Source organism: Marmota monax, unplaced genomic scaffold (genome assembly GCF_021218885.2).
Source record: "Marmota monax isolate L192 unplaced genomic scaffold, Marmota_monax_Labrador192_F-V1.1 WCK01_AAM20220418_F8-fsc00208, whole genome shotgun sequence".
Lineage (NCBI taxonomy): Eukaryota > Metazoa > Chordata > Mammalia > Rodentia > Sciuridae > Marmota > Marmota monax.
Genome location: NW_026693914.1, coordinates 2,901,567 through 2,923,450, shown reverse-complemented (window position 1 = coordinate 2,923,450; position 21,884 = coordinate 2,901,567). Strand labels below are relative to the sequence as shown.

At 58.7% G+C, this 21,884-nt stretch overlaps 1 protein-coding gene across 2 annotated transcripts; it reads right to left on the bottom strand.

The window, feature by feature from the left end:
• Window positions 1-4,373: 4,373 nt before the first annotated feature.
• Cd300a (CD300a molecule) lies at window positions 4,374-21,738 on the bottom strand. 2 transcript variants are annotated; one of them, XR_006855946.2, is made up of 9 exons: window positions 21,556-21,738; window positions 20,256-20,465; window positions 15,498-15,833; window positions 14,744-14,903; window positions 11,858-11,952; window positions 9,128-9,165; window positions 8,681-8,788; window positions 6,423-7,269; window positions 4,374-6,318 (listed from the first exon to the last, which is right to left on the bottom strand). XR_006855946.2 is itself a non-coding variant. In XM_046463452.2 (8 exons), exons 1-8 carry the CDS (start codon window positions 21,596-21,598, stop codon window positions 7,120-7,122), a joined length of 1,140 nt encoding a protein of 379 aa, XP_046319408.1. In that variant the 5' UTR covers window positions 21,599-21,738; the 3' UTR covers window positions 4,374-7,119. The 2 variants fall into 2 exon arrangements, 1 of the variants encoding a protein (XP_046319408.1); XM_046463452.2 differs by having other exon boundaries at window positions 4,374-7,269.
• Between the last annotated feature and the right edge of the window lie 146 nt (window positions 21,739-21,884).

The window sequence follows — 21,884 nt, the reverse complement described above, 5'->3', positions numbered from 1 at the left end:
GCCCCCTGGGGCAAGTGCCCCTCGTATCTGGCAGCACAAGTGCCCAGGCTGGTTCCCTGGGCTCCTCCACGCCCTGCCTGGGCTGCAAGGCCACCAGCCTCTTCCCTGCCCTGTCCAGGCCACCTTTCCCCACCAGAGGCTGGAGGTCCCCGCTCCTCGCTGCTCCCTCAAGTCGGCCTGCACCTTCCTTCCTCCCCGACGGAGGCCAGAAGCCTTTGAACTCCAGGGCCAACCCTCGGGCTCTCTGCTCTGCTTCTTACCGCCTCTCCTGGTCCCCGCAGCGAGGAGGGCAGGAGGCCGAGTGGGCTGGCTGGGTCAGGAGCCCTGGAAGGACATCAACCAGTGCCTCAAAACAGTCCCCCACTGTCACAAGTCGTTGCTTTGATCTGGGGTCTTTGTGTGCGTGTCCATCCACTGAGCAGTCGACCCCTGTCTGATGACACGTGGCGTCACCGTGATCATTTAAGTCCCCGTATAGAACTAAGTGCAATACAGGTCCAGGACAGGCAGGAGCTGCGGGGCTGACCGTCCAGCACTCCAGCAGACGGAGCCCCGTGGCCCAGCCCTCATCCTCCGTTCTCTGTGGGTCTGTCTGTCTGATCCTGGGCCGGTCCCCCACACCATCTTAATTACTGTGGCTTCATGGTGTGTCTTAACATCGAGCACGACAAGTCCTTTGCTTTACTCCTTTGAAAGGATGGATTAGTATTCATACGCCTTTATCCAGCTATATGAATTTTAAAGTAAGTTTTAGGTCCACCTCCCCAAAAAAAGTGGCTGGAGTTTTTATTGGGATGGCATTGAATGTACTGATCAATTTGGGAGAATTACGTCTCTCTGACATGAAGTCATCCAGAGTCAGAGTCTAAATACCTCTTCGTGTGTGCAGGTTGTCCTCCGGGACTTTATTAGATTTTTATTGTCCCACACATTTATCAAGACCTTGTGTCCCCTTGTCATAAGTTAGTGAGCTACTTCTACAGGTGGAGGGTGACGAGCAGGTGGGATTCAGACTAGGGTCTGCAACATCCATCCAAAGACAGTGCAGCCTCTCGGGCCCTTGGACTCTGTCCTTCAGCTCTACCTGACCATGGCCAAAGTGTCTGTGTATTTTATTGCACATTCAAGTAAAGGAAGGTGACGGAATGTTCCCCAGCATTAACAGGAGTACGGCAAACAATGTCTGAGATTGCTGTGACGTGAGGACCCCGGGGCACAGGAAGGCTGGGGGAGGGGAGAAGGGGATCCATGTGGTGCAGGGAGCACGTGTGGGCAGGCCACCTCTATGTGTGCAGCTGTGTCTCCGCAAAGTGACTGAATGCTGTCATAGGCCACACAGCCGCATCCTGGTCCATTACGGGCCACTGGTCCCACAGTGCTCCTAAAAGATTACGACGGAGCCGGAAAGTCCCCACCCCCTAGAGACAGCACAGGTGTCAGAGGTAGTGGCACAGCACTGGACTGGTGTTTGTGGTGACGCTGGCGCTACCGAGCCTGCTGTATGGAAGTAGCTACAACAGGTGGCCATGCACAGCCTAGGTGCTTGAGAGTGGTGACACGTGGCGTGGGCTGCTGTAGGCGTGTGCCCTGCATCTTGTCACCTTCTACTTATAAAGAACCCTAGCGTTGGCTGTGGGCGAATACGCCACCCCGTGCGGGCAGCAGCCTCACACGGCTCCAGAGAACCGTGAGCCACAGGAGCAGCAGGCGACACCATATCTGGGACACCATATCTCATCACACAGTGCAGCCGCTGTGCCAGTTCGGTCTGTGTGAGCGTCCATGACTGTTCAGACGGAAGTGGTGGCCTCAGGACGTGTCCGCCCTGTTAAGTGACGCAGGACGGTAGCTGCTGTGGCCTGCATGTCCTCGCCACGCTCATGTTGGAAGGGAGAAAACCCAGGAAAACCCGCCTCTCAAGATCCAGTTGCCATTGCAGGCGCGAAGTCCTTTTTGCCTTATAAAATGTGCCCACAGGTTCCAGGGAGTACGGCAGGGGCATCCCTGGGGCTCCTTGTGCTGTCAACTGCAATAGCACCCGGGGACCCTTGGCCCGCAGCCCAGGTGGGTCAGGACACTCCAAATCCCATCCTCTTGGGGTCCCTGCTAGTGTGGTGTGAAGACATCCCTCCTGCTGGGCGCCGTGGCCACACCTGGGATCCCAGAGGCTCGGGAGGCTGGGGCAGGAGGATGGTGAGTTCAAAGCCAGCCTCAGCAATGGCGAGGCACTAAGCAACTCAGTGAGACCCTGTGTCTAAATAAAATAAAGAATAGGGCTGGGGATGTGGCTCAGAGGTTGAGTGCCCCTGAGTTCAATCCCCAGCACCCCCTCCCCCCAAAAAAAACACATCCTTCTGACAATCTCAAATGAGCAGAAGAGAAAGGCTTTGTAAAGAAGAGTTTCGGGGACTGACAAGGGACAGCAGAGGGGATGCATGTGCCACGGGAAGCGTGGGGCCCAGGAGCACCAGAGGGCAGAGGAAGGCAAGGACCTTCAAAGGTAAAATGATGGAGGTGACAGTGCAGGACCATCCTCCTGGGCTGCAGGGGCCAAGGCTAGCAGGCGGCACGCAGCGTGGGCTGGCCAGCAGGTCCTGGGCGGACGTCATCGGCCCCTGCAGGGGTGGCCTTGGGCAGGTTGTGGTTCTGTGTGCAAGGCTGTCGTGACTTTTATGCAAGTTGTGGTTTGGCAGAGTCTCTTCTGATCTCTCTCATTACCAGGCAAATATATGTGGGGACCCCTTCAGGGAGGCCTGGTGTGAACGACCCCACCAGACTGCTGTCGGAATTTACCCCCGTTGTGCAGACCAGGTGGGACTTAGAAGAGGTGATCCATGGGCTAAACAGGCTGCCTCAAGAATGGGTCTCAGCCGGGCTTGGTGGCTGAGGCAGGAGAATCGTGAGTTCAAAGCCAGCCTCAGCAATGGCGAGACACTGAGCAACTCAGTGAGACCCTGTCTCTAAATAAAATATAAAATAGGGCTGGGGATGGGGCTCAGTGGTCAAGTGCCCCTGAGTTCAATCCCCAGTACCGAGAGAGAGAGAGAGAGAGAGAGAGAGAGAGAGAGAGAGAGAGAGAGAATGGGTCTCTTGCCCAGAGCAGTGGTGCATGCCTGTAATGCCAGCAGCTCAGGAGGCTGAGGCAGGAGGATCACAAGTTCAAGGTCAGCCTCAGCAATTTAGTGAGGCCCTAAGCAACTTAGCAAGACCCTGTGGGGATGTGGCTGGTGAATAAGCACTCCTGGGTTCAATCCCTGGTACAAATAAAAGAATGGGGCTCTAAAAAAAAAAAAAAAAAGACTTATCTCTGGGAAAGCCCAGCCAAACCTATGGTTCCTCGCTGCCTAAGATGGCAGTCCCTCTCCCTATGTGATGCCATGGCTGTGTGACCTCCAGACTCTGCAGAGAGCCCCCTACCTGTAAGGCCTTCACCAAATGCAGCTACTCAGCTCTGAATTTTCCAGCTTTCAGAATCTTGAGCCAGGTAAACCTTTTTTCTGTAAATTTCTCAGTCTCGGGTATTCTGTCATAGCAACAGAAAACAGACTGGGACAATGGCCTCTGGACTCCCTTGTATTAGAGTCTGACTTAAGTGACTTCATTTTGATTCTGACAGCTTTTGAAAGGAAAGTGACCACAAAACTCGGAGCAACCAAGAGATCGTTATTGCAGCAGTGCAAAAGAGGAGAAGAGAGAGGGAGAGAGAGGGGGGAAGAGCAGAGAGAGAGGGGAGGGAGAGCAAAGTGAGAGAGAGAGAGAAGAGGAGAGGAGAGAGGGAGAGCGAAGGCAAGAGAGAGGGGCCGGCAGGAGGGAGATTTTATAGCCCAAGTCTAATGGGGCCTCTGGGTCTGCAAGCTGCCTTGTTGGGTACAGTGATTGGGTCATGCCGTAGTGTCATCTTCTGCCTTCAGCAGAGGGGGCAGGGGTCAGTCAGTGTGGGTTTCCGTTGCACCAGAGGGTGGGGGTCGATGCTCAGCCTGGAGTGGGGTTGAGTGTCCAGACTTGATGCAAACAGGTGGTACAGGACCAGACGGAGGGGGGCTGGTGCGGGGGTTACCCTGCAGCTTTCACACTCCTCTTTCTCCCTGAGACTTCCTGCGGCCACACACACACACACACACACACACAGCACCCAAGGACAAGCAGTAATTCGTAGAGATGGCACCACCAGAATTCACAACTGGGCACAGATTTCCTGACCCAAGTGGGGCAGGTGCTTCTCCTGGGGAAGCTGAACAAACAGCTGCTCCACGTGGTCCTTTGGCTGCTTGGCTCCAGCCCAGAGGACAGAGGAGCAGGCACCTCGGCCTCCTGCGGCCTTCACTGACTGCTGCAGTCCGGCTGGGCAAAATAACCGGGAGGTGACAAGCAACTTGAAGGTTGAAGTGGGAACTACTTTATTTCAGGGAAACTCAGCGGGAACTCAAGGTAGCGGGTACCTAAGGTAGTGGGAGCCGCTTTATTGCGGGACAGCAGAGGTATATATACCCAACTGATTACACACAGCTTGACTCAATTAGCATCATCCAGATACAGCAATCAGCCAATAAGGAATCCCCACCATCTTAATGGCTCGGTGGTGTTGCCTCACAAACCACTCCTTCTGACAAACTGCCAGGCGCCATCTTGACTTGATTTGCGGTCCCCAACATCTCCCCCCTTTTGTTTAATTAAACAACAAGTATGTGGTTTAGGGACCGTGCCTATTTTAGGTTGTCCAATACTACATATGGTCCTTACCCGTCATTGGATGGTCTGACCTCAAATCGTCAGCCTCCTGGCTTAGGTTGGTACCATTGTGATATATTTAACAACCCCTCCTTAAAGAACCATGGGCTATTTTTTTGTATTGTATCAACGGATGCCCTAACTGTTCTTGGTTTTACTGGGGCGCCTCCTTCCTTTAGCAATTTACTTAACATCCTCTTGGTTTGGTTCTTACTAACTTCTGATCCCATATTTCTGTAACAAAACTAACACAACCCACTAAGATAACACAAAACAAAACCGAAACAAAATGAAACAAAAACGGAACAAAAACACATTGCATCAATTTTTCTATTTTCTTGAAATGTCCATCCGTTCTCTCTCCCTATCTGTTCCTCAGGGGTGATCAGCTTTTCTCCCGTCCTATTTATTTCTAGGGACAGGCAGCTTAAAAATGAAAGAAAAACGAAACAAGAACACACTGTTTCTTGAAATGGTCACCCACCCTCAGGGACAAGCAGTTTACCTTGTCACTTACCCCCAAGCGTCCTGGAGCTCCCCATACGGGCCACCATACTTCAGCCCTGGCCTCTGTGGCTTAAGTTTCAACTCCCTCTCGCCTTTCCCTGGGCCTGATGAGTGCTGAGCTGGCATCGTCCCTTCCCGTCCCTGGGAGTGGGGACACCTGCCTGCAGAGGCCTTCCTCCCCTGTCCAGCCCCCAGCGGGAGGTGAGTGAAGAAGGCCACTTCCTCATCCTTCCAAGGCTGAGACTTCACCTGGGGTGGGGGCTGTGTCACACATGTCCCCAGGGCCCCGCCTACCAGTCGGCATAGAGCAGACTGTCCACAAATGCTCTGGGATGAAATCGTGGCAGCTGCCCTCTGTCTGTCCAGGCCATGGAGAGACGGTGAGGTGGATGAGGAAATAGAGGAGGGGACATGGGGACCATGGCTTTGGGGGCTGTGCTTGGCTGTAGGGTGGGGGGCCTGGGATTTCCCCAGAGATGAGTGCCCTCCAGGGAGCAGGGGCCTCCCTCCTCCCACTCCCACTTTACAGCCCAAGTGTGGTCACCCAGGGGCTCTGAACTTGTACCTGCCCTTTTTGGGGCCCAGTCCCCTGTTAATTTGGCCATGGCTTCCCCACCTCTCCTCAGGGGAACGGGTCCCGTCTGCAGAGCCAGCGCCCACGGCTGTGCGCCCCACACCTGCTGGCTCAGGCCGAGCCCGGGACAGGGCAAGGGCGTCCCAGGGCTCTGCGAGGGGCACCACAGGGCCGTGCTGACCCCAACCCCTTCCCCAGCCCAGCAAGACTGGCTGTGGCCGCTTGTGCACCTGCCTCTGTGTGTGTGTGTGTGTGTGTGTGTGTCCCCTTCTGCAGCTCAGAGCATTAGTCTAAGAAGGGATAGTGTCTGGGATGGCTCAGGCGCACTCACAAGCCACTCAAAATCTAAAGCCAACGCCATGGGAGCAGCCCGGGGACCCCAGCCCTTGAAGAGTCCTCGGGAAGCAGAAGGTGCACCCGGAAGACAGCTGGCCAAGGTGCCATCTGGCGGTCATGTCAGCTTCACGCCCGGGTGAGGCAGGACAGCCCTTGCTCTCCACTGTCACTTGCTGGAGGCAGAAAATGAACCTCAGGAAAGAGCTGCAGGAAAGTCACCGAGGAGTCACACAGACCGGGTAAAGGTGGGCCCTCAGGCTGTGCCCCGCCCAGTTACCTTCCTTACGAATCTCCCCAGAAAGAAGACCCTGCTGTGGTCCCAGCAGTGGGCGCCTCGCAGGGTGTCCCAAGCCCTCCGTCCTCAGAGCTCCTCGGTGCCAGCCTGGGCCCAAAGCCAGGACAACCTTGAGATGGCATTGCAGGCAGGTGCCTGGCATCATTTAAGTGACTTTTTTTCTTGTCCCCCTTTCTGAGGCGGGGGACTTTATTTCTCTGCCTTGTGTTGACAGTAGAGTCCAGGGAACCTGCCGTCATCAGCTCTTCTCTTCCGGCTGTTCCTTAGGTGTGGGATGGGAAGGGAGGGGACGTTCCGTGGCCTCTCTGGCCCCTGCGCAGGCCCCAGCACTGCCCGCCTTCTCCTGGCTCCTCTGGCCAGCCCACCTCCTGCCCGCTGTCCCGACCTGGCTGTGGAGCCCTGGTTTACAAGGCGGGTGGCAGGCACCATCCTATGTGAGCCGCGTCACTTCCTGGAGCCACAGGGGACCAGGAGCTGCATCCTCCACACACAGGGGCGGAATGAAGCAGAGGAAGAGAGGACAGAGACCGGGGGCTTCCCTCTGGTCCCTGAGGACCCCATTCCTGTTTGTCCTCCGTGGAGCCAGCTGGGCTGATGGCTTGGGGAGGACAAGCCACAGGGAGCTTGGCTGCCTGGCGGTCCCCATGGAGGGCAGAGGGCTGTGGGCACAGGGGGTGCCTTAGCCCTCCTTAGCCCTGGGCTTCCTGATCACGCTGTACTCTGGGACCTCCTCGGGGGGCCTCTGGGAGGGAGCCCCGCTGGCGCTGGAGTCTGGCCTCGGAGAATCGAACACCACGGAGCTGTAGTGAGGCTCCTCCCGGGGAAAGGCCTGCAGAGAGAGCCCAGCTCAGGAGGCGGGGGGACACCTGAGGGCCCCGGGAGGCTCCCCTGGGGAGGCCTCCGCTGTCCTGGCCTCCTTTTCCCTCCAGAGCTGATGGCAGGATCCTGCCCACCCACCCCTCCACCCCACCTGCTCATGCCAAGCACGAAATCCCTGGACCCAAGAGTCGGGGACCCTCAGTGCTGACCCTGTGTGTCCATTCATTCTACAAAAATGACACTGAGGGCCGGGTGGTGGCTCAGTGGCAGAGCGCTCGCCTGGCATGTGTGAGGCACTGGGTTCGAGTCTCAGCCCCGCCTATAACTAAGTAAACTAAATAAAGGTTCATCGACAACTAAAAAAATATAAAAAATAAAAATAAAAAGACCCTGAGGCCCTGAGAGGGTTGCACACTTGGTGGGCTCCCCTGAGATGCCCCTGGCTCCCTTTGATGGGACATCCTGGCCACGGTGCAGGGATGGTCCCTTTCTGAGGACTCAGGAATCTCACATGCAGAACCCTGGCCCCTAGTAGAGCCTGGCAGGCTCCCCAGATCTACCCTGAGCTTGTTGTGCAGGGCAAGGTCCTGACTTGTCCCCACGCAGTTGGCAGAAGAGTGAGGCTCTGCCCCCGGCCAGCTGAGACCATTAGTCACCACGTGGGACAAGCGAGGCTGCGGCTAGTCTCAGACCCAGCCTGTGGCCGCGTGGGCATGCGAATGTCAGGTGAGGAGGAGACAGGCCTGATGCAGGGTAACTAGGTACTGCCAGCTGCTCAGAGGCCCCAGCCACGCCCCCCATGACAGCTGACGCAGGGCAGGGCGGGCACGACTGGGGGCAGGAGGGGACAGCAGAGCAGCCCCATTCCCCTGCAGGTGACAGGTCCCAGGCTGGACACAGAGCTGGGCCCCTTTCCCAGAGCAGACCAGCGGCGGTGCCAACCAATGAACCCTGGGCTGGGGCTCCGAGGTCTCCCCAGGCAGCCCCTGGCTGATGCTCAGATCTCCCCCCAGTCTCTGCCTGAAGTCCCCCACCAGCGGGTGGGTCACACCCTGAGGAGGCCACCCATTCCGTTTATCCCACTCCGTTGGTGACAGTGCCTAAGGGTCCTGGACAAAGTGAATCCAAGAGATGACCAGGACCAACCCAGAGAGAGGTCATGAGCTTTGTCACTGGCTGTGTGGTATGCAGTAGGAGCTTAATAAACGCTGCACCTTATTGACTGTCACGGCCATCGTCACTGGCCACCGTCACTGGCCATCATCGTAGCCCTTCCACACCCTGCCCAGCCACCCGGACACCAGCCTCCTCTAAGGGCAAATTCTGCACCTGCCCCTCCCCAGCCTCCTTCCCTCTCTGCCCACGCCCACCCCATGTGGGGCAGCCCAGGGTCCCCTGCCAGGGGCCAGGACCTGGCTTACCAACATGCTGTACTCCACCTCCGCCTGCCTCGGGGGCACTGGCTCTTCCCGCAGGGACCACGTCTGCAGCGTCAGATTTGTGTAGTAGGGCTCACTCTGCCCGGCAGCCTGCGGGGCCAGGAGGAGGTGTCCACGGGCCTCCCCACCACGGCTCTGTCCTTCTTTCGCCCAGGTTCCAGGTGGGGGCCCCAAACTTCCCTGGGTCTGCTCTTTCCTGCACCCTCCCGTCGGGGCAGTGAGCGCCCCCCTGGGGAACGTTCCTCCCCCTGCCACTCAGGGGACAGGCCCAAACTGGGGAAGACATGGATGACTATATCTCAGGAGACACTCTTCCCTATCTGGACCCATCCATCTGTGGCCCAGGGACCATCCGGCTGCAGCCCCAACGTCCCCCACGCTGCCCCTGCCCAGCCACCCGGATGCACCTCCTGTGGTGGCCTTCCTTACCTGCCTGAGGTTCTGGGACAGTTCTGAGCGCTCACCAGCTGACACAGGGAGAGAGAGCAGGGGGACCCATGTGAGCCAGGCTGGGGACCCTGGAGAAGCCCTAGGCTCCTCTCCCCTCAGACCTGGAGCTGGCGGGAAGCAGCGTGGCTGGAGGAATAATTGGGTCCCCGGGCATGCAGGGAGGAGGAGTGACAGCCGCCAAGCGGGCAGCGGACACGGCCCAGCTGGAGGAGAGGCGCAGGGCTAGTTCCCAACACAGCCGCTCACCAGGCATCACGGGGTAGACAGGCAGGAGGGGCAGGGTGTGCACCAGGGACCTGCCCAGACTGCGCCAGACCCCGAGAGGTCGCTGGGGGGAGGCGCCAACCCCAGGCCTGGGCCCTCCCTGCGGCTGGGGGAGGCCTGGAAGCCTGCGGGGGCAGCTCAGGCCGGTCCCACCCTGGCTCTGGCTCCTGCCACGTTGCTGTAGGGTCCTGCCTTTGAGTGCAGCCACATACACCCTGACTTCTCAATCCCAGCCTGGGGGCTGGCCGGCAGTAGGTGACACAGGGTCTAGTCCACAGCCAGGCCACCAGAGCCACTGCCTGCATGCTGCAGAGACACAGCAGGGAGCACCGGGTCACAGGGCAGCAGCCAGACCTTGGGAGACACAAGTCCACAAGACAGTAGCATGCGCCAAGTCCTCAGGGGAACTGAGAGCAGCAACTGGGCGCTGGGGACATGAACGCAGTCTGTTCTGAATACCGTGGGCGGGCTCCACGCCACACCTGGGACAGGAGCTCTGGGGAAGGAGGAAAAGAGGGGGAGGGGAAGGTTCAGCTCAATGCCAGGGAGGAAGGTGTGCAGGAGGCCGCTGTCCAGGGACTGCACTGGTCACAAGGATGTCCCCAGGGCCCGCACAGGCCTGGCACACTGCAGGTGCTCGGGATGACTCCGTGTGAATGAGTGGGTGACAAGAGGAAGCTGGCGAGGAGCTGGGGTGGGTGACGAGGAGGTGTGCGGTGCGGGCGGCAGAGGGGCCAGCGGGACTGGGCCCAGGCAGCGCCAAGAGGGGTGGGCTGGGCACTTGCAAAGCCAGGGAGGGAGGGGAGCCGGGGGTTGAACAGAGAGCCTTTCCCCTGCGCCTGAGGATGCGGTCAACAAATACAAGACGCCCATTCCCCGTGAACAGTGCAGCCGCGGCTTCCAGAATGTTTATCAGCGGGGAAGCGGTACAGTCTGTTAGGTGCAGAAAATCCTAGGTCTGAGAGAGAGAATTCTTGCTATGAATCAGAGTCTTTAAGAAACCATCTCTGCATCTGCAGCCGAGAAAAAAGGCGGGACCCGCCCTGAGTGTAGTGGCTGGACTTCTCTGGGCGGTGGGTTTTCTGCAGGGAATTTACCCACTTCTTTGTGCTTCTGTTCATTGTTCACGTCCCACAGTCATCGTATGACCCTCTTTTAAACGGGAAGGAAGCTGCTTGAGGAGCCGGAGCCGTTCTAGGTGAAAGGGCACCAGGGAGCCTGCTGGGGCCCCGGGGACTGAGCCACCAGATGGGAAACCCCCACGTGGCAGGCAGTGTCCTCCCGGGATGCAGCCTGGGAGGGACCAGAAAACTACCCCCAAAAAAACAGACGGAAAGAGGAAGTGATTCTCTCTCCATGCTCTGCCCAGATGTTGAGGCTGACCTCTTCCCACAGGCCAGGGTCCCGGGAGAGCCCGAGGTGGACTGAGGCAGCATCCCCTTGACCCCCACAGCAGCCACCTGCTGGCCCTGCAGCTGAGGAACAAAGTAACCCCTCTCTGCCTCCCCAACCTCACTGCAGTCCCCAGGGCTTGGGACGGCCTCCAGAATCCTCCCCCACAGAAGCACCAACTCGGCACAGGAAGGACCTGGGGGCTCTCGCTACCTCCAGGCAGAAGCTGGCTCCCCGAGGTGGCTGGCGACCCCCACCAGGAACAAGAAGGCCACCTCTGTTGGTTCTTCTGCTCCCTGAGTATCTCATCTGCTCCGCTGGTGTTTATTGAGCACCTACTTCCTGAGTGCCAGACTCAGGGTCCCCACACGTCCCCCTGTCAGTCTGAGCTCAGAGGAGGGTGAAACCAGGAAGCCGGGAGGGTCCTGGGGTCCCCGTCGTGACTGCAGATATCGACACACGAATCCAGCAGTGTGTCCTGGGAGTCATGCTCCCTGGCCTGGAAGTGCGTCCTGGCTGGGGGGACGCAGGCAGGGACAGGGGGACGTCAGTCTACTTCTAGCCCAGGTGCAGGGGAATGCCCAGGAGGGGCCCAGGTCCTCTTAGGAGGCCGAGGAAAGGGCCCGGGCAGAGGGCATCTAAGGGCAGTCTTTGGAGTCCAGAAGGAAGGAGCCCTGTGGGGGCGGGCGAGGCCCTCAGTGAGCCTTGAGCCACCCCAGGAGGAGGGACGAGGCTGGTTACAAGAGGGAGGACCCTGGAGTGTGAGGAGTGGGGGGGCGGGGGTTGGGCAGGGCCGAATGTGGAGGCCCTGACAGTCCCGGGGCTGGATTGGGGAAGAGTCATACAAAGGAAGGCAGGGTCCCAGGGGACACCCCAGGCCCCGGCACAGGAAGGACCCCCCTCCCACAGCCTGCGACCCCACTCCCAGGGGCACGTCCTCTGGGGCCTGGCCCCGTGTGCAGCTGACCTCCATTCTGAGGAGCCAGGGCAGTGCTGCAGGTGAGGCTGTCAGGGCCTCCCCCCGGGGCCACCGAGGAGCAGGGGGTCACTCACCTTTGACCCGTTTCTGCAGCCTCCTCCAGACCAGCAGCGAGGAGCCCACCAGGAGGAGCAGCAGGAGGGACAGCAGGAGGAGCAGCACAGGGAGCCTGCGGAGGGCGGGTGAGGGCCACGTGGGGGACTGTGCGCTAGGCAGGTGCTCGGTCACTGTGCAGGGAATGACCTCAGGGGCACTGGACCATGGAGCCACATTCCCTGGTGGTTATTTAGAGTCAGGGTCTCCCTGAGCTGCTCAGTGCCTCCCAGTTGCTGGGGCTGGCTTTGAACTTGTGATCCTCCTGCCTCAGCCTCCTGAGTCTCTGGGATCACAGGCGGGGGCCACTGCGCCCACCCAAGTCAATTTTTTAAAAGAAGGTAGAGAAGCCAGGCAAGGTGGGGAGGCTGAGGCAGGAGGATCCCTAGTTCAAACCAGCCTTAGAAAGGTGAGGTGCTGAGCTACTCAGTGAGACCCTGTCTCTAAATGAAATACAAAATAGGGCTGGGGAGGTGCCCCGTGGTCGAGTGCCCCTGAGTTCTGAGTTCAATCCCTGGTACCATGAAAAAAAAAGGAGACCACAGTGGGACCCAGAGGGGCACACTTATCATTCCAGCAAGTCAGGAGGCTGCATCAGGAGGCTCCCAAGTGTGAGGCCAGCCTCAGCAACTTAGAAAGGCCGTGTCTTTCTAAGGCTGGGGATGTATCACAGAAGAAAAGTGCCTCTGGGTTCAATTCCCACTACCAAAAATAAATAAGTAAAAAGAAAAGGTAGCATATGTCCCTATCTACACCCCCCATGTCCCCTGTCCTGGCACTTGTGCACACGGTGTGCCCAAGAACTCTCCAGAGACCCAGAGACTCTCTGTTCACAGACAAGCCTGCAAGAATGTGCAGGGCTGGGAGACAGGGGACAGGGCACAGTGGGGGACATTTCCAGCCACACACCAGGTCTGGTGCCACCCCCAACATCAAAAAGAAGCAAAGCTGGGGGCCGGGTTGTAGCTCAGTGTAGAGCCCTGGCCTGGCACACAGGAGGCCCTGGGTTCCATCCTCAGCACCACATTAATAATAAATAAATAAGTAAATGAAAAAATAAAATAAAGTTATTGTGAAAAAAAAGAACAAAGGCGTGTGTGTGTGTGTGTGTATGAACACAATTATGGTTTTAAAAATGCCTCTTAGCAACCTTTCCAGTCAGTGCATAAAGAAATCCCAATCCTTCACTCTTTGCACAGCTGCATAATATTCCATCACATGGTAGACCACACGTCCTTTAGCCGTCCCCTCTTCATGGCATCCCCCCATTTTATTGTGTGACCGCTAACATGGCTGTAATAAGTCACCCAGTAGCTCCGTCATCCCACACTAGGATACAGAGCAGCAGATTTACCTCCAGATTTACTCAGATACAAGCTTCAAGCCCTTATGAGCTCGGGCCTTTCTTCCATACCTTGCACTCATAATCTTCATGTGCAATTGTGTGCACACACACACGTGCATGTGGGGCCCTGGGGGGGTGGTGGAACCCAGGGCCTCCCTGCATGCTAGGCAAACACTCTGCCTAGCATCTTTCTTAAAGATGCCCCCATCCCCAAGACACACACACACACACACACACACGCTGCACAAGCTTCAGACCCTGGTGACACAGCTGAGCTCCTTGCCCCTGGGCCTCTGCAGGATACACTTCAGGAAGCGGCATGTAGAGGCCTGAGTTTTGAGGTCAAGAGTCTGGCTGGCCTCTGCCTCTGCCCCAGCCTCTGGGTCTGGGGAGGGAGGTTGTCACCCTGGGAATTTCCCAAGCGACAAGAGCAGCTCTGCTGTCTGTGGCCCACACCTGACTCTGCTAAGAGGTGAGGTGACAGGAGGGGGCTGCCACCAAAAAGACCATGTTGTTGCAGAGGCTGCAGGGACCCTGGCCTCCAGGGAGGGAGGGGCTGGAGCCCGAGTGTCCTGAAACCCCAGAGAACACCTGGACATGGGAGACGGGAGGAGCTCTGGGGACAGACACAGGGAGGTCCCTGATCCCACCCTGAGAGGGCCTGGAACTCTGTTTGGGACATCCAGACTGCACCCGTGTCCCCTCATTTGGGGGATCCTGATCTATATCCTTCATGATGAAGCCGTAATCTTAGGTATTTTGTGCAGACTCTGAGTCTGTGAATCACGGACCCCCAGGGGCCACGGGAGCCCCACGTTTGCAGCCAGTTGTCAGAAGTGCTGGGACCTGGGCTGCCCCAAAGTGCAGCTGTGTCTCATGTGGGGTCCTGGGGTCAGAGCCCTTAACCTGTGGGTCTGCAAGGACTGCAGTGGTCAGCACCAGGAGCCAACTGCCCACCCTGGGTGAGGTCAGAGTGGGGAGCCCATGACCCCCAGAAATGGCCTGTGCCTGCTTGCATTTTTCTGAGGAGTCCACAGATGTGCTCAGATTCTCTGTGAGATTGAGGACCCCCCAGATAGAGACCCACTCAAATTAGAGGGGACAGCCCCAGACTCTGGGGTGACACAGGCCCAGCCCAGCCCCACACCTGTGCCCATGTGACAGGTGACACAACCTCTCCTTGCAGTCTGTGAGATGAGCATGGGAGCAGGTTGGGTCATGTGAGGAGCCAAGGAGGACAGCGTGTGGGGCTCTGGGCACCCGGCAGAACAGCCCCAGCCCTCATGGGTGGACACTTGCCTCCCCTCTGCCAGCCCCTCCTTGGTCTCAGTCTCCCTTGAAGCCTGGGGCAGGTCCAGTGTGGTGGCCTCAGTGACCCAAACCAGGTTACACAGAGTGCAGCTTCCAACCTGGGCCTGGGGCCAAGGGTCAGCAGGCCTGGGCCAGCAGGGGTGTGACTCCCTCCCCCGAGTGACCACACAGCCCCCGTGGAGAAGACCCCAGTCAGGGACAGGACACTTACCCTGGGCCCTGGCCATGGTCGAGGTCCTGGCTCCTGGGACCAGGGGTGGCACTCTCTGTGGCCAGGCTGGTGGACAGTGTAGCTTGGGCTTTGCTTGTGGTTGTCAAGGTCTTCGCTGTCGTGACACTTGTAAGTGTCCCTGACGTTGCTGGTGGCAAATCTACAATGACACCCAGAGGTCTGTCCTGCAACCCGCCCACCACTGGGGGATGCCTTGGGCCTGATTTCAGGCCAAATGCTCACTGAGGAAGGGGGCAGGCGGTGGCCAGGGCCAAAGTCTCCCCAGGACCCTGGGGACAATTCTGTACAGGACACAGGTTCCACCCCCAGCAGGGCTGATTCCGTCCTGCTGTGAGGGCCATGGCCTCCTGAGAAGCCCAGGGTCACCTCCCCACACCAGGTCTCGTCCCCCTCCCATCACAGCCACAGGCTGCAGGGATATCTAACTGCAAAGACCACTTGTCTCTGTGCTGCCTCTGCCCACTGCACCATCCAGGACTTCTGCCCCTCTGCTCCGCCCTGGGTGTCCACACAGAGCTCTGCCTGTCCCTGTCCCCAGGGCCTAGGGTGGGCACTGGCTGTCTCCCCTGCAGGCTCTGCTCTCGCCTCCTTCCCTGATTGGCAGCTCCTCAGGGCTGGGCGGGCTGTGGGCTGCTCCCCCCTTGGACTCCCTCCCAGGCTCCAGCTGCTGCTTTCTGATTCTTCCCCAGGTGTCCAGGTCCAGGCAGCCCAGGCGCTGGTGGGAGGGGCTCACCTGGCAGCACGGCCACCTCAACCTCGAAGGACAGGTCAAAGCCTTCGTACCATGGTGTGTCCACCCGGCACTCATAGGAGCCTGTGTCCTCCAGGGTGAGGCGCTCCATGGTCACTGTGAAGCTGAGGTTTGCAGGGTGGTCGCTGATGGACACTCGGCCGCTCCGCACCTCTCTCTCTGAGCCTCTAGTCTTCACAATATCTTTACAACGTACAAGTGATTTTTTGCACCACAGTTTGTCATTGTCCTTGAATTTCTCGCCATAGTGACACTGCACGGTCAGGGATCCTCCCACGGTGCCCGTCACCTTGCTGGGGCCACTCAGAGGAACACAGTCTGAAAAACAAAATTTGGAGGCCAGGTCCTCACAGATGGGCCAGGGCCAGGGGGACCTGGGTCAGGTCCTCAGGAGACCCTCCTTCACCTCACATCAGACCCCCTCCCCACCACTCACCCCTGGCCACCAGCCCCTTCTGCTCCTCCACCCAGGACACTGACACAGCAGCCCCTCCCTTCACCCCAGTCCCCCCCTCACCACCTGACCTCCTGCTTCCAGAACCCAGGGCCATAAGCACCCTGAGCCCCCTCTCCTGGGACAGCCCCCGGCCCCATGAGTCTCAGACGCGGAGACACAGCAGAGTGGACCTGGTCCAGCAGGACGTGAGCCAGGGCAGAAGCGGGGTCCCCAGACCATGTGGATGAGAGCCCTGGACTCCTGACAGCACAGGATGCACACAGCGAGGGCCACAGAGCTCCCAGGACCCTCTCCCCCTCCCTCACCTCGGATGACCCGGCTCTGGGGACCTCATTTCCAAGGAAACTCCTTTGTGTCCCCAAGATTTCCAGTTGCATTTCCCCAAAGGCTCCGACACAAAGCTGGGGTGAGGTGAGCACCAGGAAGCTAACCACCTCCAGGCAGAGGACCAGGCCACCCTGCACCAGGCTCCAGCCCAGGGGCATCTGCATGTGCACCTCCCTCTCGCCCTGGGGACCCTGTGGTCAGGCCCAGATGGGCGGGGAGATGGCAGGACTAGGGTGGCTTGCTCTCTCCCTGGGACTGGATGCTTTCCTCATTTGCCTTCAGGGCCTTAGGCCTGACCTGAGACGGTGGGACCCCCGAGTGCACAGCCCCGACCTGGGACTGTGGGACCCCTGAGTGCACAGCCTGGACCTGGGACTGTGGGACCCCTGAGTGCACAGCCTGGACCTGGGATTGTGGGACCCCTGAGTGCACAGCCTCGGGGGTGTAGGCCTCCTCCTCATCCCTTCAGTGCCTGCTGCGCTTGGCACAGGGAGACCACTGTGGCCACACCCTCAGAGCACAGCTGCCCACAGCTGCCCAGTAGCCCCTCTATTCCTCTGCCAGGGCCAGTAGGACCCCCTCTCCCAGCCTTGGGGTGAGGTCCCCTGCAGAGAAGGCCTTGTGACACTGTCACAGATGGGACATTCTCCGAGAAGCTCAGTAGCAACTGCCAAGGTGAAGCCACAGGGGCCTCGGATGAACCCGGGCTTGGGCCTCAGCTCTAGTTTGCATCCTCTGTGTGCTCAGGGCCAGGGCCTGACCTCTCTGCGCCTCAAATGCCAGCCTCAAAGTGGTGGGGACCACGCCAACCTGACATGGCATCTGGGGGGTTCATGGAAGATCATGTTAGGATGGGGCCAGGTCAGTGGAGAGGCTGCCCAGCATGCAGCAGGCCCAGGCTCCACCAGCCCCAGGAAACAAAGGAGGGAGGAGGGAAAGAGCCGTCCTGGCTGTCAACCGTCTGCAGGTCATGTTAGTGACACTCAGGAAATGCTGCTGCTCAGTGCCCTTGACCAAGAAAACAGGAGCTCCGTCAGATGTGACCCCACAAAACCAGGTAACCCCTGTCTAGTCCAAATGAGAAATGGAGAGAGGAAGTAATCACAGGTAGAGAGAGTTAAGGGCCCACAGGGGACTTTGTAGAATTTGTAGGCCGTGTGCGATGGCGCGTGTCTATAATCCCAGGGGCTCGGGAGGCTGAGGCAGGAGGATCTCAAGTTCAAAGCCAGCCTCAGCAAAAGCAAGGTGCTAAGCAACTCAGTGAGACCCTGTCTCTAAATAAAATACAAAATAGAGCTGGGGATGTGTCTCAGTGTCAGAGTGCCCCTGAGTCAATCCCTGGTGCCCCTCCCCAAAAAGAAACTCTCTGTAAATAAATGTGTAACCTGGATGAATGGGTGATTTTCCAGAAAAACAGAAATCACTAATATTGGCACATATTAAGTAGTTAGTAATGAATGTCAACCCCAGCCCTATTTAATCAGGATGCTGTCCCCGGCCTAGTCCTAACACTCCCACCTCCCCTGTCCCCTCCTCTCCTGTCCCCACCTCCCCTGTCCCCTTCTCTCCTTTCCCCTCCTCTCCTGTCCCCTCCTGCCCTGTCCCCATCTCTCCTGTCCCCACTTCCATGTCCCCTCCCCTCCTGTTCTTACCTCCCCTGTCCCCTCCTCTCCTTGCTGTGGGTTGCTGGCTCCCCTATTCAGGGTCTTGGTCCTTGCCCTGACCTGTGGCCTCCCCCTCACCTGCCACACCCAGTCCTGTCCCTCAGGATTGCTCTAAATCCTCCTTAAACCTCAAGTCAAGAGGAGAAAAGGAGAAGAGGAGGAAAGGGGGAGGACACAGTGGAGGAGGAGGAGGAGGAGGAGGAGGAGGAGGAGGACACAGTGGAGGAGGAGGAGGAGGAGGAGGAGGAGGCCAGAGCACAAGGGAAAGGAAAATCACCCCGAGTCTCTACATTCTGTAACCTGGATGAAGTGAATTATTTTCTAGGGAAATACAAATGACCAACCTAAGCCAGAAATAGAGGGGCTTCTCAAAACAGATGGACATTAGTGAGAGTCACCAAGGAGTCCTCCCCACCCCACCCCCACCCGCCCCAGAAAATGACCACAGCCGCACAGTTGACAGACGGTTCTCTCAGTTCTCTCAAACCTCAGGCCAGGATGCGGCTCAGCATAGAGTGATCCCCGGCAACTGTGAGGCTCAGGGCTCGGGCCCAATACCAAAAGCAAAACCCCTTCAAGGCACACACAGCTCCAATTCACTCAACTTTACAGAAAATACTGAACCAGGGAAATCCCTGTAAGGTTTTTCATGAACTCAGCATTGTATATCGAGAGGGAATTTGGCCAACTCTGTCTCTGTGTAAGGGTGGGCATGGGGGGACGGATACTAGGGATTGAACCCAGGGACACTGGACCATCAGGTCACATCCCCAGCCCCTTGAAAACTGTATTTTGAGACAGGGACTCAGTAAGCTGCTGAGGATGGCCTTGACTTCCATGGCCCTGCCTTACACTCCCGAGTTGTGGGGTTACAGGTGTGCATCACCCCACCTGGGCCAATATAATTGGGGCCAAATCTCTTTCTATAATTCACCAGCTTAGAAGTTCAAAGAAAGAAAATCAGCTCCTCAGATCAGGAAAAGCTCTCTCTTGCCTGTTGCTGCTGTGCTAAAATGCTCTGTGGGGGCTGGAGTGGGGCTCAGGGTAGAGCCCTTGCTTATAGCACAGGGCCCTGGATTACATCCCCCACAGAGGGAGAGAGAGGGAGAGAGGGAGAGAGGGAGAGAGGGGGAGAGGGGGAGAGGGGGAGAGAAGAGAGAGAGTGAGAGGGAGGGTGGGGAGAGGAGGGGGGGAGAAGCTTTGTGAAGAGATATGGGGGGACGGCTTCCTCACTCCTCATAGGGACCACTGGCCATCGTCCCCTGAGGCAGGGCCAGTCAGATGAGCACAGCCACAGGGGGCTCATTGGGTCTGCACCAGGCCTGGGCTGAAGGGCCCACAGAGAAACAGGTACCAGGAAGGAGCCCCCTGTCCTCGGCCCATGCAGATGCCATGAAAACACAGGAAGACCCTGGGAATCAACAGAGACGCTGGCCGCTGGCCACGGGTGGACGTCCAGCCCCAGTGAATCCACAAAGCCACATTCCCCAGAGTCACTGTGTTTACACTGCAAATACTAGTAGAGAAGGCACAGAACTGATAGGAGCATCCAAAAGTTCTAAGATATCCTGCATGTAAGATAAATGAAATAAAATAAACCTGTCCTGGGCCTGCACCAAGACCGCACTGTGAATGCTGCTGGGGACGCCTGAGGAGGTCTGGTCCTGCATGGGAAGACTCTGCCCTCCAGGAGTTCTGCCTGGAGAAGGTCTCCTCCCTGCCCTCCCACGATCTCCCGCTCCCTGCCCACTGCCCTTCCCTCTCTTCTGTCCCCAACTTCCCTCCTGGGGACCACTGACCCCTGGGCCCCACCAGGACTCTTCCCACCCAGCCTCCAGCTGCCCTGGCTGAACCCACCTGTCCCTGAGATGGAGGCCTTCTCCTCCTCGGTCCCCTCCTTCCTCTGTATCCCAAACTGGTGGACCTGGAGGGCCTCCCCAACACAGGCCCCAGGTGTGCTCTGGTGCCCTCTCCACCCCACCCCCGTCCACCGCTCCCTGCTCCCCCTGTCCTGGTTCCCCCTGACCTCTCTCAGGGCCCCTCCTGGGCAGCACCCTTTGCCCTGGGCAGCACGCTGGTTCCTCCAAGGTCAGGTGGGCTCAGAGGGAGCCCCTTGCCCCTTCCCTCCCAGGGGTGTGGTGTTTGGCAGGTCCATCTTACATCATGGACCCAGCGCACCCCATTCTGCGTCTGCACAGAGACGTGCAGCTGGGGCTCCTCACATGATGCCTCCTGGTCACCCTCCTGCCTTCCCTCCCTTCTGCAGACCCTCCCTGGACAGAGGGCCCTCACCTGGGAGCCAGAGAAGCAGCAGAGCCAAGGGGGGCCAGGCCATCAGGCCTCTGGGGCTCATTTCTCCTGCACAGATGTCACCACTGGGCGCCAGGCCCCACAGGACCCAGGCTCCAGCCCCCTGGGGAGGGTCAGTCTCCAGGGCTCCCACTTCTGCTTTTCTCTGGGGCAGCTGCTTCCTGCTTGTCTTCTTTAGGTCTGTTCTTGGGGCTGGGGAGAAAATGGAGAAGGTGCAGGGGACAAGCGGCCCCCTAGGTGGCCCTGGGCTTGTGCTGTCCTATGAAAGCCAGGGAGGGGAAGGTGTGGTGTGTGGGACCCGCCTGGCCCCAAGGTGGCAGGACTGCCCTCACCCCAGGTCTGCAGGGCCAGGCTTCCTTCTGGCCCTGTCACTCCTCCTCTTCTCCTTGTGGTCAGGATGTCACCAGTGGGAGGGGCACACAGAGCCTGCGTCCTCAGCACTGGGCCTGCCCTGAGGGAGGCCAACCTGGAACTGACCCTCCATGAGCCCAGCTCTAGGCCTGACCCCAGGTTGACACAGTGGCCCTAGAGTCCCTGAATGGTTCCTGGTCCTGGAAATGTGTCCTCAATCTGACTGTGACATCCACAGGCCGTGACCTTCCCTGCCTCCCGTGTCGCCCCTGTGGCCTTGTAAATCTCCTGCGAGATGCAGTTCTCCTTGGGGAAGGGAGAAAACCCCTGGGACACCTGCGGGAGGAACAGGTCTAGGACCTGATCCTGGCCATGCCTGGTGGCACTTGTCCTTCGTCCCTGACCCCAGATCCAAGGGAAAACACAGATGATGCAAAATGACCTCATGACCTCAGAAACCCAGGAGGTGGCACCTTCCCACAGCTCCCTGCGTCCTTCCCTGGACCTGATGCCGGGGAAGGAAGACAAACCCAAGAACCCCGGGCTGAGCCCCTTTCCAGGGCAAGGAGAGGGTCCCTCCACAGCCACAAAGCCTCTGGTCCCACTTCCAGTCTCCTCCCAGGGTGGACGCACACTCTAGAGATGGGGGTGGGGGTCCTCAGGACAGATCTGGGTGTGGACAAGCTGGGGAGACGCTAGGCAGGGCTCCGCCCTCCAAGGCAGCGCAGCCAGAGCCCCTCCCACCGCCGCAGCCTTCTCCTCCCTCCACCACTTCCTCCCCCAGGAAGTCTGAGGCTGTCTCCGGGAGGGCATGACCGGTGGGTGCCTCTGCAGTGCAGCCAGAGCCCGGCACCAGGCCCTGAGAAGCAGGAGGCCGCTCACTGTGGTGAGGCCCAGGGGAAGAAGGCTTCACAGCCCAGGGAGCACCTACCTGATGGAGGCCGAGAATAACTGACAGCCACCAAGGGCCCCATGTCCTGTGCTTCTGCTGTGGCCAAGTGCACACAGCTGGGGCTCACACCTGTAAGATCCAGAGACAGAGCAGACCTGCAGGACACACTGCCAGGGAGGACAGCCAGAGGACAGAGGCTCCTGGTTTCTCTTCCCCGGGGATGGGTGAGACCAGCTGCAGTGGCCTGACCCCACCCACCCTCCGGCCCCTCCCTGGGACCCAGGGCTGGGTGCAGCTGGGTGTCAGAGCACAGCAAGGCCCTGGCTCAACCCTAGACCTAGACTGCAGACCAGACCAGAAAACGAGGG